The sequence below is a fragment of the Elephantulus edwardii genome, unplaced genomic scaffold, assembly GCF_000299155.1.
Source record: "Elephantulus edwardii isolate Elephantulus edwardi_28Jun2011 unplaced genomic scaffold, EleEdw1.0 scaffold00005, whole genome shotgun sequence".
Lineage (NCBI taxonomy): Eukaryota > Metazoa > Chordata > Mammalia > Macroscelidea > Macroscelididae > Elephantulus > Elephantulus edwardii.
Genome location: NW_006399755.1, coordinates 10778487 through 10796546, shown reverse-complemented (window position 1 = coordinate 10796546; position 18060 = coordinate 10778487). Strand labels below are relative to the sequence as shown.

The window sequence follows — 18060 nt, the reverse complement described above, 5'->3', positions numbered from 1 at the left end:
TCTACTTCTAGGAATATACCCAATGGTTATGCTGGCAAAAGTACTCTAAGACCCACAAACAAGGATGCTCAGTGCAGCATTATTTGTAATAGCTAACAACCGGAAACAAGCTGAATGACCATCAATAGATATTAATGTAGCTGCTCAGAAGAATAAACTAGATGTCATATGCTGATGTGGCAAGAATTTATAATCCCAAGATAATAAGTGAAAAAAGGTGTGGAAGAGTCTATATTTAGGATGATTTACAGTAATGTACATCTATATATAAACTACACACACATACACAAACGAGAAACCCTAAACTTTGGTTACCCCCAGTGAAGAGATCTACAGATTACCATGAATAGGGTGACCGAACATTACTACTTTTCTGACCTCCTTGAATTTTCACCATTTATATGCAAGTGTTATTATTTATTAAATAGAAAGTAAGATAGGCAACAGGGATCACAGAATTTTCCAGATTGCAGATCAACTCCTGAGGAAACCTGAGGTTCTCGGCATTGAGGGCTTCTCTCAGTACAGCCTGTGTTGAGTTGGATGTATGACGGTTGGAAATTTGCCGTGCTATTGGCAGGCAGGGATGGCTGCCATGTGCTCCCACATCTCTCCTGAGACACATACTCCTTGGCTTCTAGAAGCTTATTTGGTCTCAACAAGGCCCTCTTCTGGAACTGCTCTCAGCCCAAAACAGCCATCTCATCCAAGGGCTCTCTGTCTCAGCAGAAGCATACATCCACAATGGTTTATGTGAAAGCTCAGCCATCTGCCTCAGGGTGGGAAAGCAGGGACAACTCAGCTCCAGAACTCCCAGGGAGCAGGCCAGGTCTCAGGAGAGACCACACCAGCGTTCTCACAGGTACTGATCTTTAAAGTTCTCCCGTACTTGCAACATGCAAATCTTCATTCCAAAGTCTGTTTCCAGGGGAACCTGACCTAAAATTGTATGTAGCTCTGCAAGTTTGGGAAAATTCCTTATTCTATTCAAGCTTTCTCACTTTTAGATCCTAGAACAGTGCCTGGCACATACAAAGAATGCTATTTTTCTTTAATTAAAAATACAAAACACAAACTGCATTGCCTTGCAAGTGTGTGAAGATTAGCAAGATCGACTGAACCAGAAGTAACCTTGGACCATTAACTGGGATGTAGTTGTGCTGTGTACCAGAGAAACAGAACCAACCCATAACAGATCCTCTGACAGGCTTTCAGAGATTGCCCATTCTTCTCCCACAGCAGCTGGTGGCCTCGAACTCCATGCCTTGGGGATTGCAGTGCAGTCCACAATGAATGTTCTTTTCAGATTTTCTGTAGTCCCGGCAAGGAATGTGTTCAGAGACACTGGCAGATTATCAAGGTCAAATCATTATTAAGGACCCAGATCCCATCAATGCTGGTAGGATTCAGCCTGGTGCATGATGTACATTAGAGTCAGACAGAATTTTGGCTCTGCCATGAACCTGGAGCAAATGATGGAATTTCCTTTAGCCTTACTTTCCTTGCTCATAAATGAAAGGTCACAGAATCTATCTCATAGAGCTGTTAATTAATTTTCAGGAGATAATGTCGTATCACAAGACTTCCTTATGCAACCATCACTCAAATACTCAAGCTGTAACCCTTGAAACTAGGTATGCAATTTTAGTCCCATGTTTTGGATGAAGAAAATACCTCAGAGTCAAAGATGTTGATCAACAGTCAGAGAAGGGGCAGAGGGCAGAGCTGGGTCACAGCTGAGACAGGTCAGGTTCCAGAGATGGCATTTAATTGGCTAGTGTGATACACACCACAGGCATAGACACAAATGTGAGTCCCTCTTTCAACAACATCTTCATATCAATTATAGGCTTCAGAGCATGTGGAGGCCCTTTCTTCTTAGGGAGACCACCAGGCTATACAGGGACCACAGGCTACACAGGCTCTGGGCAGAGCCCAGGGACTACCCAAAATGCAGGATCTTCAGTGGGAGAAGGGCAAGAGGGCTCTGAATAATCTTCAGCTCACACAGCACCATGCAAATACAGAGCGAGGAACTTCTTGAATGTTTCTGGCTGGTAACCAACTGGCCCTACAGGTTCCTGGAAAGAACACAGCCCATTAGAATCCTGCTACCAGATTTAATAGCAGCAATTAAAACAAAGGTCAATTTTATGTAATTTCTAAGTGCCTGGATAATAACTGTTTCTTTCTCTGACATCACCTCTCTCATGGACCACAGAGAAGTACTGGGGCAATGGCACAGACGAGATGCCTGAGGGGCATGGGACCAGGAGGAGGACATGAAGCTCTCCAACTACCCCGTAACCAAATCCTCTCTCCACACTTCAGCTTCCTAATCCCTCCCACGTCAACTACCAGGAACAAATGGCCTGTCACCTCTTAATTCTATGGACAATAATCCCTCACTTGTTCCACAATATTTATAGGTACTTTTCCACCAGTACCCAGTGCCAGATACCGAGTACTAACTGGAATCTGACTCCTGCACTCAAGGAACTTAGAGGCAGGTGTTCAACGGGTGGGAGTGAGAGAGGACGCTATGGAAAATGAACAGAAAATGACTATTTCATCACTTGCTATACAGTGGGAAAAAAACTGTCAAAAACTAAAAAAATCCTCCCAAACATCTTCAAGGGCAACTAGAATGAGCCAGAATGAAAAAGAAGGAGACTTTGGAGAGGCCAACACATGTGATGGCATGGAGGTAGAGACGAGTACGTGCAGGGCAGGACCAAGCTGGAGCCCGGGGCTGGTGGGATGGGAGAGGAGTGGGTGGAGGAAGAGCGGCAGGAAATGAAGCTGGAGAGACAAGCAGGAGCTGTATGACCAAAGCAGGAAGGGCCCGGATCTAAGTACTGTGCAATGTAGATGTCATGGGTCCTAAAGACCCTGGCTAGCAGTCCTAGGAGGAGGACAGAGGAAGAGGACCTCACGACATGAAAAGGGTGAAGCCGAGCAAGACCAAGGGCAAAGGCCTGGAGGAGGCTGTGTGACTACACAGGGAAGAGACACACTGTCAGGACTGAGGCGGGACAAGGAGAAGGGCCCAGACTTGGAAGGCATCGCACTGATAAATGCTGGAGGATTAATTACACTATGCTGATAACGTTCAAAGGCTCAACACCAGGTCTATTTAACAATATAGGGAAGACCCTGGCTGGATACTGAGAATAGAGCTCGTCATAGATGCTGCAGCCCCCATCCTTTGTCTTCTCTCACTCCCTGATCCTGCTCCATGATTCTTCAGAATGCTTATTACTCCCTGTAGATATTGTCTTTCCCCTTACATGGAATGCAGGCTGGACTCTACAGGCTTAGCACAGTGTAGCAGTGACAGTGACAGGACAGAATCTGTACTGACAGAAGGAGGCGAATTCATCATTCACGGCCCTGCTATCGAGGAGTTTGGAGTTCAGTTAAGTGGAGGAAAGAACCATGTACAGTAGGGTATGACTATGTTGTGATGGGGGAAACAAGGGAGCGAGGGTCTCAATGAAAGCACAGAAGCCAGCCCGGTGGAGGAGGCGGGAGTAAGGTTTCCCAGAGCAAGGGATACTTATGGCAAATCTGGAAGGAAAAATAGATGACAGAAGAAACAGGGAACAGTGTCAGAGGAAGAAGTAACAGTTTCCTATGCAAAACCAGCAGTTTCTACGAAGACTTCAAGCAGACATGCGGCAGGGCACCCTGAGGAGCATGCAAAGTCAGACAGAACGGAAGAGAGGAGTACAGAAGGAGGTGGGTGGGTGAGATGGAGGTGCTGGGGCAAGCCCCTGGGTGGAAGGCACTGACTTAGGTGATAGGCAGGGCTGAAGTAGTCCTCCAGACAGAGATCTAGTGCTCGAAGTCTTTCAAATCAGGGTCCCTCCCACAAAGAATCCTTTTAAACTAACCCCTCATTCTGGGCAGGACAAGTTAAAGCTCTGGTTCATTCACCAGGCTGGGGATGGCTGGACTCACCACCATCACTTTCTTCTTGATCACTGGGCGACACCAAAAATGCTCATAGAGGAGCTGGTCTGAGTCCACCCAGACCAGATTCTTGACACCTGCATCCGAGGCCAGGTCGGTGGTGTTCAGCTGGAACACCAGGAACTGAAAAAGGCGGCCATCAGTGCCCACACTCTGCACAGTCACTGGCTGCTCCAAAACCTTGGGATCATCCTGAGAGAAAATGAGACAATAAGGAAGATGACTTAGCAACTACGGAGGTGAGGAACAGCGCAAAATAGGCAGCTTCCAGTTCTGACCTTTAAAACAACTACCCACTCTCATTGAGCAACTGACTGTACCTATGGGGAATTAAAACAGAATGAGGAGGTAAGGGCCAGGCCTTCCCTTACCCTCTCCTGGCTCCAGGGTACCTACTCTTTAGCTGGAGCACCTGCTACTGAAGTGATTACTGAACAAGCAGCACAGTCCAACAAGGTGAACTAGGAAGTCAATAGTGGGGACAGGCTTCAAACTCTTGGTGTTATTTGATGGTGACACAGTGAAATCAGCTTCATCATATGTTAACATGGCACGTCAATGATGATACGTACTACCTATCTTTCAGCACTTACCCCACTTAACAGAGGAGACAACTGAGACTCAGCAAAGTACAGTGAATTCTCTAAGGTCAAAAAAGACGTGTGGCTTCAGAATCATAACTGGCTGAGGCTAAACCGTGCACTCTTCCACATCTGCCTTGCTCCCAAAGGCCGGTGTCCTGGGACACTCTAGTCTACATGCATCTCACCTGGGCTCAAAGCTCTCAACAACTCAGAATGGGCCACATTCCCAGAGGGTCCGCTCCAGTGGCTATCAGCATAAGTCAACATATTTGCTAATTATCTCTTTCAATTCTTACCATTTAATAATGGTAATAATGCTAGCAACCATTTATGTGCCAGGCATCAGGCCAGTTTTACGGAGTTGTACCAAATCTCATAAACCTAGAGGTATATTCCTATTTAACAGACAAGAAAACTGAGGCTCAGAGAAGTGGTATAATTTGCTTAAGATCATCCGTGAAAAAATGAAAGCACCAAGTTCAGTCCCCAGTTTGCTCTTTCTTTCTGACACTACACTGTCAAGCACCTTAATCCTGGTTCTGGCTTACACACATTCTCTCAATATGACAGGAGCACCCCTTCTCACTTCTGTGACGTTCCAGTTTGTATGATCAATTACATGAACACCTGAATGAGATTCTGCAGCAGTCCACTGATTGGTGATCACTATCTACTGGACAAAGATCCAATAGGCAGGCCCCCTGAAGCAGAGCATCCTTGATTCAATAAAGCCGCCAACATCCACACCTCCAGGACTGAACCTGACATTAGGCACACTGCCTGTCAGACCCCAGTGTGGGCCACACTGAGGCTGTCGGCCTTGGAAAGTACTGGTTCTTAACCGCATGAGAAATAAAGAAAGGGAAAAGTACCTTTAAGTGTTAGCCAAGAATTCTGTATTGACTCTTATCTCCCTCTACAGATCAATAAAACTGCAGGTAGTACATAAATTTCTCAGCAATTTTACCTTTTACACAGAGGCTCTTCCCATAATTGCTCAACTTCACAGCCCCAGGAATAATTTGTACCTGGAGGGAGTGGGGGCCCTTCTGCTCTACCCAACCAGGTGGCAATTAGTGGCAGCATCACTTCTTATGCTCTGTTGGCAGTAGCTGGCACAGAAGCTACAGTCCTGGGACCTGTAGAGAACCATCTTGCCTGACCCGAGTAGGAAGGCAGCACATATATCAAAATCAGAGAAATCAGGGCTTCAATCCTAGCTTTTCTCTTATGAGCTGTTTCCTAATCTATCTGAACTTTCAGGTATATCACACAGTAAAAGAACAGGAGGATACAAAAAGTCACATAAAGATGTGGGAGCTCCTAAGGTTTTAGAGGTCTCAGTTGTGTGACCCTTGGCAAGTGACAGTCTTGCTGACCCTTAATCTGTACAATGAAAACTAATACTTATCTGCTACCTAGGTTGCTACAGGTTAAATAAAATAGTTTTTGAATTTTACAGCAGGGGTTTTCAAGCTTGATCTTGTCTTACTTACCTGGAGGGCTTGTTAAAACACTGATTGACGGGCCTCCCTTCAAGGTTATGGACTTGGAGTGGGCTTGAGAACTTGCATTACTAATTACTAATACCTTCTCAGAAGTTGCTGCCACTGCCAGTCCAAAATGACATTCAGAGGACCACACAGAGAGAGCACCCCCATTAGATGTCTAACACATACCAGATGCCCCATGCAGGCAAGCCCTCATCCCCTAATTCATCAGCCCACACCACTCCAGCCTATCTAGTTCCTTGACAAAGCAGGCTGGGAGACAGAACTCTTGAAATGTCTTCACTTCCCTAGGAGAGGCTTAGGCACTAGCCAAGACCTGGGAAGCCTTCAGCAGCTCTCAGAATCCTCCTTGTCCAGAACCAGGGATCTGGTGCCGCAGGCCCTCTTGGGGGCTCCTGTACTATCATTCACCCTGGCCTACAGGGTCAGGCTTCCCTCTATCTTGGTACTGTTCTCTGTGACAATGACTTGGGCTTCATTCTACATCATCCTAGTCCCTGAGATCGCCTCTAGGCTCTCCCTGACATCACAGGTAGGTCTCAGCCTTCTCTATGGCTGCACTTCCTCCTGTTTGCCTGAAGGAGTCTTGTGCTCCCGTTCTGAAATGTTACAGCACAGATGCACGTGCTCTAGGACAAATCATGTGCCTATGGAGTTGGGTCTAGTTCCAGTCCTTGCTCTACCACACAGTACTGCTGGACAAGCTTGTGACTTACACTCTGGGAAATGGGGATCCAGTGAGATATTATGCACTACTGGGACCAACAAATGAGTTACCTTATTATGTAAAGCATGGGCACACTATAGGTCCTCAGCAGATGCTACATAGGAGTATCTGTGGAACAACTGAAATCAGTCACAAAGCTAAGCAAGGATCCTCCATATCCTTTCTTTGTGTGGTGTAAAACAGGATATCATGTAAATTAGTTTTCTACACATACATACCCCATAGAGGCACTGGGCCTGAGCCAGGGCACTGCCAAAAGCAAAAAGGACCATCTTGGCCCGCAGCTGCTCTGGACGAAAGCGGTGTGGTCGTAAATTAGCTGTCTCCAGGAAGTACAGAGTATGGGGATATGGATAAGGATGATCTTCCCGGAATCCTAAAGGATACATGATGATTTGAGGGTTAGATCAGTAAGCCTGTCACTAGCCTCAGGAAAGTCACCTCACCCTTAGCTCAGTGTTAGACACCACAGAGGAACTCAGTAAAGACAGATCTATCCCGGGAGCTGAAGCTTCATTTCCATGGAATCAGAACAGACTCATACTTGACCCCAAAAGTGGGTTTCTAAGGCTTTAAATCACAGAAGAAGAGACAGCCCCTCTTTCCCCCCCCAGAGTTAGTGAATTCGAACCACAATAGGCCGTCTTTGGGTTAATAGCACAACTCTTTTTTTAAAAAAAATTATTTTATACTGATTTATTTTCAAAGTTCATATACATTGTTTTTCACACTGTATCTTTCCCATTTCCTTCATGCCCCAATTAAATAGTGACTCTATGATTAACACCACCACCCATCCCCCACATCCTCATCTCTCTGCTCCCTGCTTCGATCTTTATACTCATTCTATGATAATGGTTTTATACAATATTTGTCCTTAAGGGACTGAGTTTACTTGGCATAATCCTCTCTAGTCCCTCCCAAATTAGGTGGTAATTTACAAAATCATTGCTCCTGTGTGCTGTGTAGTATTCTATCATGTGAATATATCATAATTCTCAATCCATTCGTTTGTGGTTGGACATTTGGGCTGTTTCCATGTTCTTACAATGGTGAGTAACACTGCTATGAACATTGGTGTATAAGTCTCTGTGCCTCAGTTCTTATTCTCTCGGGGTTTATTCCAAGCACTGGAAGTGCCATACTGCCTTCCACAGTAGTTGTACCATTTTACAATTCTACCAACAATCTTTAAATAGTTCTGATCTGGCCACATCCTCTCAAACATTTATTACTTGCTGTTCTGTTGAACGTTGCCACTGCTACTAGAGATGGTATTTCATTGTAGTTTTGATTTGCACCTCTCTTATTGACAGTGACTGGAACATTTCTTCATGAGTCAATTGGCCATCCAAATTATCTTCCTCCGTGAAAAGTCTTTCCATATCTTTTGCCCATTTTGTAGTTGGGTTATCAGGCCATGGAGAATTCTGCAAACTTTTGATATAAGACCCTTGTCTGAGATGATATTGCCAAATGTTTTTTCCCTAATCAGTAGGTTTTCTTTTCACTCTGTTGGAAAACATTTTTGATGTGCACAGAGACTTAATCTTTAGGTCTCATTCATCAATTTTATCTTCTCCAGATTGTGCATTTCTGGCTGAATTTGGCAGTCTCTCTATACCATAGACTAGGCCATCTAAGCTTGATTCCAGTTTGTCTTTGATGAACTTTATGGTTTTAGGCTTTACTCCCAGGTCTCTGATCCATCTTGAGTTGATTTTTGTGTACAGTGTAAGATGTGGATCCCAATTTAGCCAGAACCATCTGTTGAAGAGGTTGTCATTTCCCCATCTGATAGGTTTTATTTCTTTATCAAATATCAGTTGACCATAGATAGCTGGGTCTATTCCTGGGTTCTCAATAGAGCACCACTCTTTACAAACTACATCGTCAGGACTTCCTTCCCTATAGCTTAGGATTTGGCAAATGTCAGGTTGCAAATCAAGTTTGGCCCAATGACTACTTTTATAACTGAGGACTTATTTGAACAGAGTCATGCTCACATATGTACAGGCTTTCTGAATGCCTAAAGAGCCCTAGTGTATTGTAATAAGCATTGGGCTACTAACCAAAAATTTGGTGGTTCAAATCCACCAGCTGCTCCTCAAGAGAAAGATGAAGTGGTCTGCTCCCATCTACAGCCTTGGAAACTCTATGGCAGCATCTATCCTGTAGGAATGCTGAGTCAGAACTGATGTTATGCAGGGACATTATGAGTTGGAACTGACTTGGCACTGGTTCTGAGTACCTGTGGAAGACCATGCATGATCTGTAAAACCTAAAATACTATCTGGTTCTTAACAAAAAATGTCTGCCAACCCTTTGTAGGTGATTTCTGCATACGAGCTTTATTCTACCCTTTCTCTCTCCTTCAAGGACACAGGTAACAGTGACGTTAATAGAGATTAACTTGAATTCAGTGTAGTGGTGTTGTGAGGTGCCATCCCTGGAGTCGACTAGACTCACAGCAATCCAATGAACAACAGATCTGCATTCTGGCTTATGCTACTCCACCTTCACGATCTTCACCATTCTCAACCCCACTGTTACAGTCATGGTGCCAATTCATCTTGTTGAAGGCAGTCCTCTCTTCCTCTGACCCTCCACCTTTCTCCAAGATGTCTTTCTCCAAGGACCGGCCACTACTGATAACATGTACCAATATGTGAGATGAAGTTTTACCATTCTTGCCTGTACAGAGCACCCTGGTTGCCCATCTTCCAATTCAGTGATAATTATTAAGAACAGAGCAAGACATTTACAATAATGTTAGGAACAAATTACTTGCCTCATACCTCACAACTAATCTGAACATGGGTGGTGAGTATCAAAGCTTATTGCTGCTGTTGTTTAACTGATGTGGGGTGAATTCCAACTCATGGAGAACCCAAGTTTAAAGAGCAGAACTGCTCCCCAGGGTTTTGAAGGATGTGACCTTCTGGAAGTAGATCACCAGGTCAGTCTTCCGAGGCTCCTCTTATAGGTTCAAACTGCCAACCTCTTAGCTAGGAATCATAGTCTAGCAACTATGTCACTCCGGAATAAATCAAAGCTTAGCACTGTTTCTCTAAGCCATGTTAGGCCATCATCTCCGCGCATCCCCGTTGTTGCTATTAGGTGCGAAGTCAACTATGACTCAGTGACACGGTGAACAACAGATCTGAACCATGCCCCATCCTGTGCTGTCCTCATGATCTCTGACATGCTTTAGCGTATACTCAGTACATCCTTTCCCCTTTACAAAAAAGCACATTCATTGTGTGCGGCCTAAAAATCCAAGGCTTTGACACTCACCTGTGTTATTTTTCATGTGATAAACATTGCATTCTTGAAGATCAATAGTGGGAGATATGGGATAGAAGGTCTCAAGAACATGATTCTTAGTAGCTTCTACTTTTTCTCTAGCAGCAACAGCAGGCAGAGGATCCTTGGTACTCACTCGCGTTCCACTAGACCCACGGACCTGAAGGAGAATAGACTCTACAAGGACAGAAAGACAATTATTCTAGCCTGGTCTAAACCCTTAGCTAAGGCCAGACTAGTGGAGTTTTCAGCTCAAGTTTTTCTAAGTAGTTTACAGTTTTTCTATAAGTCAGCCTCATTAGAAAATAAAACTTCAGTCAAGATGCTGATCCGCGATTCATCAGAGGGAGATGAAACAATTCACCTTTCTTCCTTGAGTTTCCTTTCCAATGAACCCTGAGACCTCATGGTCTCTGATGGCTCATCCTCTTCCACCCATGTAAAAATGAGCGAGAGCTACTACTGTCTGCTCCAGAGAAGCCCACCACGTAGTAAGGACTACCACAGAAGTACGAACTGAGACTAAAACTGGCCCTTTCTGGAAGACCAGAGGCAAAGACTCAGAACTAAATTTTGAAGAATGCATAAAAGTGAGGCTTTCAACTTTGGCACAACTTATATTTCAGACAAAATAATTCTTCAGTGAGTGAGGAGGGCTGCCCTGCTCACTGTAGGATGTTCAGATGCACTCCTACTCTGTCCCCACTAAATGCCCATAGCACCCATCTTCTTCACTCCATTTTCCAAGACATGACAATTAAAAATGTCTCCAGACCATCAGGGTTGAGGAAAGACAGAAAAGGAGGGGAGGAATGATGTATATGACATTGAAACAGACGAGGGAGAGATCTGTTTAAAAGGGATCTATGAATGGGTATTCTTGTCATTACAGAAGTCCAGAGTGAAGGCTGCATAGTGGAGTGAACTTGGGGGGGAGGAACTGCATAACAATGAAAGAGTTTGTTGTTTTTTTTTAATTATTATTTTGTGTGCGTGTACCGTCAAATTAGATCTGACTGGTACAGGAGGATATTGCGCCTCCTTCTCCGGCAGAGCATCTGGTGGATTCGAACCGTGTTCCTCTGGGATTGCAATGCAGCTTCTTGCCACTAGGCCACCAGAGCTCCCCAAGAGTTTTTTCTTTACAAGGAGAAGAGTTAATTGGGGGGGAAAGGGGGAGGCTCCAGATATTGCCAAATGGCCTCTGGGGGAGACAAATTGCCTTTAGTTTAAAAAAAAAAAATCCACAGTGTAAGAGCTTACCAGGCAGAGAAAGAGGAGGAAAAACTTTCTAATTAAGGTCAAGACACAGAAGTATGCAATCTTTTATCCTCCCTCTTTCTTTTTAAATGAGGGTTCTTTTCTTGAGGAGAGGGTGGGTGTGAATGTTCCCTCCCTTAGGTGAGGGTGGGTATGAGGGTCCTTTCCTTGACATGAGGGTAGGTGTGAGAGTCCCTTCCCTGAGGTGAGGGTAGATGTGAGGGTCCCTTCCCTGAGGTGAGAGTGGTATGAGGGTTCCTTCCCTGAGGTGAAGGTGGGTGTAAAGGACCCTTCCCTGAGGAGAGGGTGGGTGTGAGGGTCCCTTCCCTGAGGTGAGGGTGGGTGTGAGGGTCCTTTCCATGCGGTGAGAGTGGTGTGAAGGTCCCTTCCCTGAGGTGAGAGTGCCGTGAGTGTGTGGGTTCCTTCCTGAGATGTGTGCAATCTTATGGCAGAGTTCAATGCAGGTGAATAGTGTATATCATGGCGGAGAAGGAAGAATAGAAAAAGAGAAGTATTATAAAAAAGGGCTAGATGGGTCCCAATAAATGATTGTGAAAATAACTGAGCCAGTCAGAAAGACTCATGAAATCTGTACACTTGATAGAAGTGGTATGAAGGAACCAATGTCTATCTGTCTACTCAACAAGTTTCTTATCACAAGCTTGGTAGACCATGGGTGACCTTCACAAAAGTCCTTATGAGGTCACATGCCTCCACCAGATAAAATGTTCCTGGGAAGACCCCTAGAATGGCCCAAGGGGTCTTCAGGGAGGCAAATATTTCTCTGAAGGTGCCTGGATTTTTAAAAACAGTCCAAATCATAAGGTGATGGTAATAAAGGTGGGCTTTATCATAGAATAAAAATTGGTTTGAGCATCAGCACTGTCATTTAACTAATTAATTAGCATGTGACTTTGCTTACCAGATTATGTAAAGAAGATGCAGGACATCTGTGTATGAATAAATTCTGGTCTGCCTGTTAAAATACATCATACTCACACCTCAAGAATAGTCTTCTAAAGTATTTCCTGTTTCCGCACACTGAATCTTCAAGGAAAATAAATGTGCCTGGACCTCTCCTAACCTTGGGGTTTAGAGTCTCCCCACAGACTACTCTAGTGTGGTTTCTAATTCAATTCCCTCCACATCCCTTCTTCAGTGACAGCTCCAAATGGGGCAGTTTAATTAGAGGTAATACTTGATGATGAGCCAACAAGCACTCCTCTATTAATGAGGTTCACTAATTTCCTTAGTGGTACCATTACCTCTGCAAAGCTGACTCCTAGCCAGGAAGCTCATACTTAAAGGATCTGGAGAAGCCAGATCAAACCCATGTCCTAGAAATTTAAAAAATTATTCCGTAACTAGTTTTTCTGTCCCAGGAATTCACCAGTCAGAATGTCTGTGCCAAGTCGCTACACAAAACACCTGGGAGTTGATATTTACTCATCTCTCCCTTTAGTTGAGAACTGTTAAACTCTACAGAGAAAAATGGTGAAGGCAGTCCCTGCCACCAGGAGTTGACAGTTTAACAGAGCAGGAAGGAAAGAGATGAGATAATGACGATCTAGTGTAGTATGTGCTGTGTCAAAGCTACACATAATGAGCAGCAGGAGCACACAGGGAATAAATAACCATGCCTGCACTCACGAGAGGAAGACAGAGTTGTCTTAGAGTCAAGTGAAATGCAGTTAAATGAACAACAAAAAAATCATTCCAGGCCAATGTACAGTATGTGAAAATGCACAAAGATAAAAAAATTTCAGGCTCGGTATGTGCTAAGTTTAAATTTTAGGGATGGCAGGTTAGTAATACAAAAGTTAGACTAAAAAGGTAGAGGGATGTCAAAACACACAGGACCTTGTGGAACAACCTAAAGGATTTAAGCTGAGAGAACGTGAAGGCTGTGAAACCGGAGGGACAGAGAAAGACTTGTACTTTACAAAAAGCAGTCTAGCAGGTAAGCAGAAAATGGATTTGGAAGAGAAGAATGAACGGAGATCAAAAGGCTTAGAATATGAGCTTTGCGAGGACAAAGAAGACATACACTTTGTTACCTCTTCCTTATCTTCAGCGTTTAGGAATTCCCAAGCACAAAGCAGACACTCAGTATTATTGAATTAACCAAACCAAAGCGATTGTTGCGAGTCAATTTCAACTCACAGCAACTTTACAGGAAAGAGGAGAATGTCCCACAGAGTTTCCAAGACTATAAGTCTTTACAGAAGCAGACTATCACATTTTTCTCCCACAGAGCAGCCTGTAGGCTCAAACCGCTGACCTTTTCAATTAACAGCTGAGTTTTTTACAACTGCATCACCGGAACTCCTGTTGAATTAATAGTCTTAGGGGAATTTTTTTTTTTTTAAATTAAAAAAAAAAAAAAAGGCTGAGACATGGCTAATGATTTGGGAAATGTGTCTGAGCCTATAAAAATGTTATCTGGTACAGGAGTGAGGACAGGTATGGGGTGAGGGTGATTTGAAATACGATCTGGTGGAAGGACTAAGACCAAAAAAACAGACCAAGGTTTCTGATGTACGAAATGACCAACCTCGATTCCAGCTCGTAGAAAACGAGTAGTTTTTGGCACAGATCCGCTGGGTCAAAGCAGGATGCTTGAGAATCTGAGACCTACACAGCTGCATCAGACTCTCCACAATGATTGGGCTTGAAGAAAGAAACAACAAATGAATGACTTAAAAGCAGCAGGATGACTACAGGATCTATCAGTGAGAAATCTTAAGTAGTCTAGAAACTTACCAGTAGGTCTCTCTCTTGGGGATGTCTTCAGTGGAGTGCCAGAGCCTGGCATGAGAAATCGCGTTCAAAACGCGCTCATCCTGGTTCTCTATGTGATTGTCTGGATCATCAACAAGGCTAAGCACTTTCTCCGGGAGGCCTTCTATTAGCTTGGTTTTGGTAAGCCAGAGGGCCTGCTTCATACCTTTGGAGTAATCAGGAGGGGGAAAAAGAGAGACACAGATGACAAAGGAGAAGACACTTAAGGATGCAGACTAGCATAAGGGAAAGGCTGCCTTGAGAAATGGATTTGCTCTTTGATACCTAAGAGGTCAGAATAAAAAATGAAATGGGGAGACCTCAGAAACATCAGATTTTAACTCAACTTGAGGAAGGACTTTCTGTTTAAAGCTGATTAACAGTTATTTCAAGTAGTTAAGCTTCTGTCAAGGCATTCGAACTGTAGCTGAGATAATTTCTACATCATTTATGTTCATTCACCACTACAGAATCACATTTGTCCCCAATAAGCATATGGCTGGAAGTTCCTGGATGGTCAAATGATTATGAGCTCAACTACTAAATGAAAGACTGACAGTCTGAAGTCACTTCAGAGGAAAGGCCTGGTGATCTGCCTCTGAACACTGTCTCAAAACCCTGTGGAACATGGTTCTGCCTGAAACATGCTGGGTAACCATGAGGTGGAATGGACTCAGTTTACATCCTTTAGGGGAAACTACCTGGCAATATCTCTGTGTGAGAAATGAGAGGCAATGAGAACAGAGTACCACTACTCTGCATATACAGAGTCACCACAAGTTTGGAATCAACAGCATCAACAACATAGACCACTATTGAACAAAACACATTTTTTAAAAAAAAGGCAATGAAGCATTTTGCTTTAAGGATCACAGATCATCACAACAGACATACTTACGTTTAAAAATGTAACTTCTATATTTTGTGGTATAGTATAAAGGACACTAGATTAGGGTTAACCTGACTTTTAGTACTGGAATTTAGTCCGTCAACTTGAAGCTGGATAAAATATTAGTATCTCATCATTTGCTAGCACATGAATGGGGAGCCCTGGTGACCTAGACTGTACAGACCTGCACCTCTCTGTAGTGGCGATCTACTGCTGAGTGACTGACAGTCTTGGAAGCATATGAGCTGGTTCAGATTCAAAGGCACTGAGTCTGAGTGAATATATGAACACGGGAAGTCTGGTGATAGAGACTGTAGAACGTTTTGCTGACCAAAAGGCTGCAAGTCTCTGGCAGTTAGAATCTACCAGCTGCCACTTGGGAGAAAGATGGGCAATCTCACAATCCCAGAGGTGCACGGTTCGAATCCACCAGATGCTCTGCCGGGGAAGGAGGGGCAATCTCCTCCTGTACCAGTCAGATCTGATTTGACGGTACACGCACACAAAAATAATTTAAAAAAAAAAAAGATGGGCAATCCCCTTCCTTTAAGATTTATGGCCTCTGATGGAAGGTTGTGATGAGTCAAAACCAACACAATAGTTAGATGAGCAAATGAATAAAAGCCCAGTATTGACAAGTTTATTACAATGCATCTTTCTCCCTGGTGGGTTCAAACTACTAACCTTGAATTTAGCAGCAAGGTAGTAATTGATCCAGGGATCCTGGGAGCTTGAGTATGACAGAAATCAAGAGAATGGTGCAGGATAGGGCAAGGTTCAGATCTGTTGGTCATAGGTCACTAGAGTTTCAGTTAACTCAGTGACATCTAACAACAACATTAGGAGTTGCCATTTATTGGGTGTCACCATCTGCTTACATGGTGCCAGCCTGACTACCAGTTAGGTGGGACTTTATGGAATGGAAGATTTGCTGTGGAGAATGGGCTTCAAGTTCCTTCACCTCTGTAAGTGACAGGCTGAGATGAGAACCCAACTCTGTCTGCCCTAAAATCCACAATCTCTTCATTACTGTTTTCATAAGCTCTGCATCTTGCAGAATTTCATTACAATCTTTACAGAACCTCTCTACAAGTGGTGAAAGTGTAAGATGCATTTTCATCTTAGTAATCAAACAAGTGTAAACTTAACTTCTAAAACACTGCTAATGTATTTGTCCATGTGGTATCCTATTACCAGGGTCAGTCAAGGGTATCAAGTCTTGTGAGGTCCTTCAAAGGAACCGGTGAGGACAGTGAAGTGTCTAAAGACTGAATAACCAGCTTTCGGAAATGGGTTTGAGCAGCTTAAGAAGTGGCAATTGGCTAAGTGCTCTCAAACTTGGAACTTCATTCTCTGGCTTAGCCTCTACATCCTGCCAGGTCTCTCTTAATTTAAGGAAAAAAAAAAAAAAAAACCAAAACAAAAACCCAAACCCAAAAAAACTCAACAAATAAACAAAACAAAAATCAAACCAACACGTGTCAAGTCAATTTCGACCCTATAAACAGAGTAGAATTGCCACTTAAGCTTTTGAAGGCTTTAAATCTATAGACGCAGATTGCCACAGCTTTCTTCCCCAAGGAACAGTTGGTGGGTCTTTCAACCCATTAGTTAGTCAAGCTCTGTGACCACTGTACTACCAAGTCTTCTCCACTGTCACAGTGAATTTGGGCTCATATCAATCCTATAGGACAGAGCACTATTGTCCCATTGGTTTACAAGCCTATAAATCTTACCAGAGTGCCCAGCTTTGTACAGTGGAGCAGATGGTAGGTTCAAACCACTGACCTCTGCTTAATGGCTAAATGCTTAACTACTTATACTACCAAGGCACTTTAATTCCTCCTTGGAAAATACCACTCCCAGTGGCCTCAGTAACTGTGCTTTATTGCCCTACCCTATCTCCCTATGACAGAGACAGCTATTGACATAGAGAACAGAGAAAGAGCTCACGAAAAAGTCCTTTCTCCACATACACTGTGAAAATTGCTGTCTCTTAAGTTGGCAGGCTGGTTGTGGCTCAGGCATTTCGACCTGTTACCAGCAAGAGTTGTTCTTGTGTAGAGTCAGAAATGACCCACAGCTGACCCTTCAGCGGGTTTTCAGAGGCATTTAATTTCAAGGGAAGAAGACAGCCCATCCTTCCTTCTCCTGTGGAGTTGCTGGTGGCCTCGAACCGCATGACTTCGGGATTGCAGCGCAGCTTCTTACCACTAAGCAGTGGAAAGAAAAGTGCACTAGGCTTTTAGTTCTAGATACTTTCTTTGAAAACCACTCAGTTCTGACTTTTCACAAAGGCTATTGATCTGAGAAGTGGGGGCTGACTGGTACTATCTTCATTATTAACCCACAGAGAACCTGTGGGTATTTCCTCTCTCCGTCCCATTAACAATTTTGTAAAATAAGTGATGAGCCTGGAGAGAGAACACTCTACAATCCCCCTCCCCCCATTACACTCTTCCTCCATCTGTTTCTTAAATGTAGGTTCACATCTCCAGGATGTCAGAATTGGAAAGGTCAATTCTAGGTCATCAAGTTAAAATCATCACTTCTTGGGAAACAGGCTCAGAAAGTTCAACCATTGTGCTCTAAGTCACACAAGGAGTTAGAGGTTCTGAGCCTAGAACCAGATTTCTTCCCTCTGATACTCAAATTCTACTATCCTCTGACAAGTTTCTTTCCAGTTCACCCCGTTTTCTTATCTATACTCCACTTAATCTTGACCGTTCTCCCAAGATACAATCACTATCGGCCCTATTTCGCAGACGAAGAACTCGAGGATGCCAGAAGTTTCTCTGACTTGCCCAAGGTCACAAAGAATCAGGACAGAGAAACTGGATGTCCTCCCGCCTGGCCTGGGACCTCACCCTCGAGGAGGCGGCAACGCTGGTGGAAAATGTAGCAGGCTTGGTCCTTGTACAACGGCTGCTCCTGAATCGGGGGAGAGCGGTGGAACTTCGGATGAAACCAGCCGCGGTCCCAGGGCGAGAAGACCGGTCGCGCCAACCCGGGGACGAAGTGCATCTT

At 44.0% G+C, this 18060-nt stretch overlaps 1 protein-coding gene across 1 annotated transcript; it reads right to left on the bottom strand.

The window, feature by feature from the left end:
* Positions 1-2003: 2003 nt before the first annotated feature.
* MRPL37 (mitochondrial ribosomal protein L37) lies at positions 2004-18057 on the bottom strand. The gene is made up of 7 exons (XM_006879713.1): positions 17901-18057; positions 14127-14310; positions 13918-14033; positions 10095-10280; positions 7016-7173; positions 3964-4167; positions 2004-2081 (listed from the first exon to the last, which is right to left on the bottom strand). The coding sequence occupies exons 1-7, from the start codon at positions 18055-18057 to the stop codon at positions 2004-2006; spliced, it is 1083 nt and encodes a 360-aa protein (XP_006879775.1).
* Between the last annotated feature and the right edge of the window lie 3 nt (positions 18058-18060).

Bases quoted from the DNA above. Each gene is read 5' to 3' on its own strand.
- MRPL37 (XM_006879713.1), bottom strand. From the start codon at position 18,057: ATGCACTTCGTCCCCGGGTTGGCGCGACCGGTCTTCTCGCCCTGGGAC. The intron at 10,281-13,917 runs GTTGGTCATTTC...CTGTCCTTGTAG, and splicing joins TTCTACGAGCTGGAATCGAG to AGTCTATTCTCCTTCAGGTC. The intron at 2,082-3,963 runs GTGAGTCCAGCC...TGTTCTTTCCAG, and splicing joins TCAAGAAGAAAGTGATGGTG to GAACCTGTAGGGCCAGTTGG.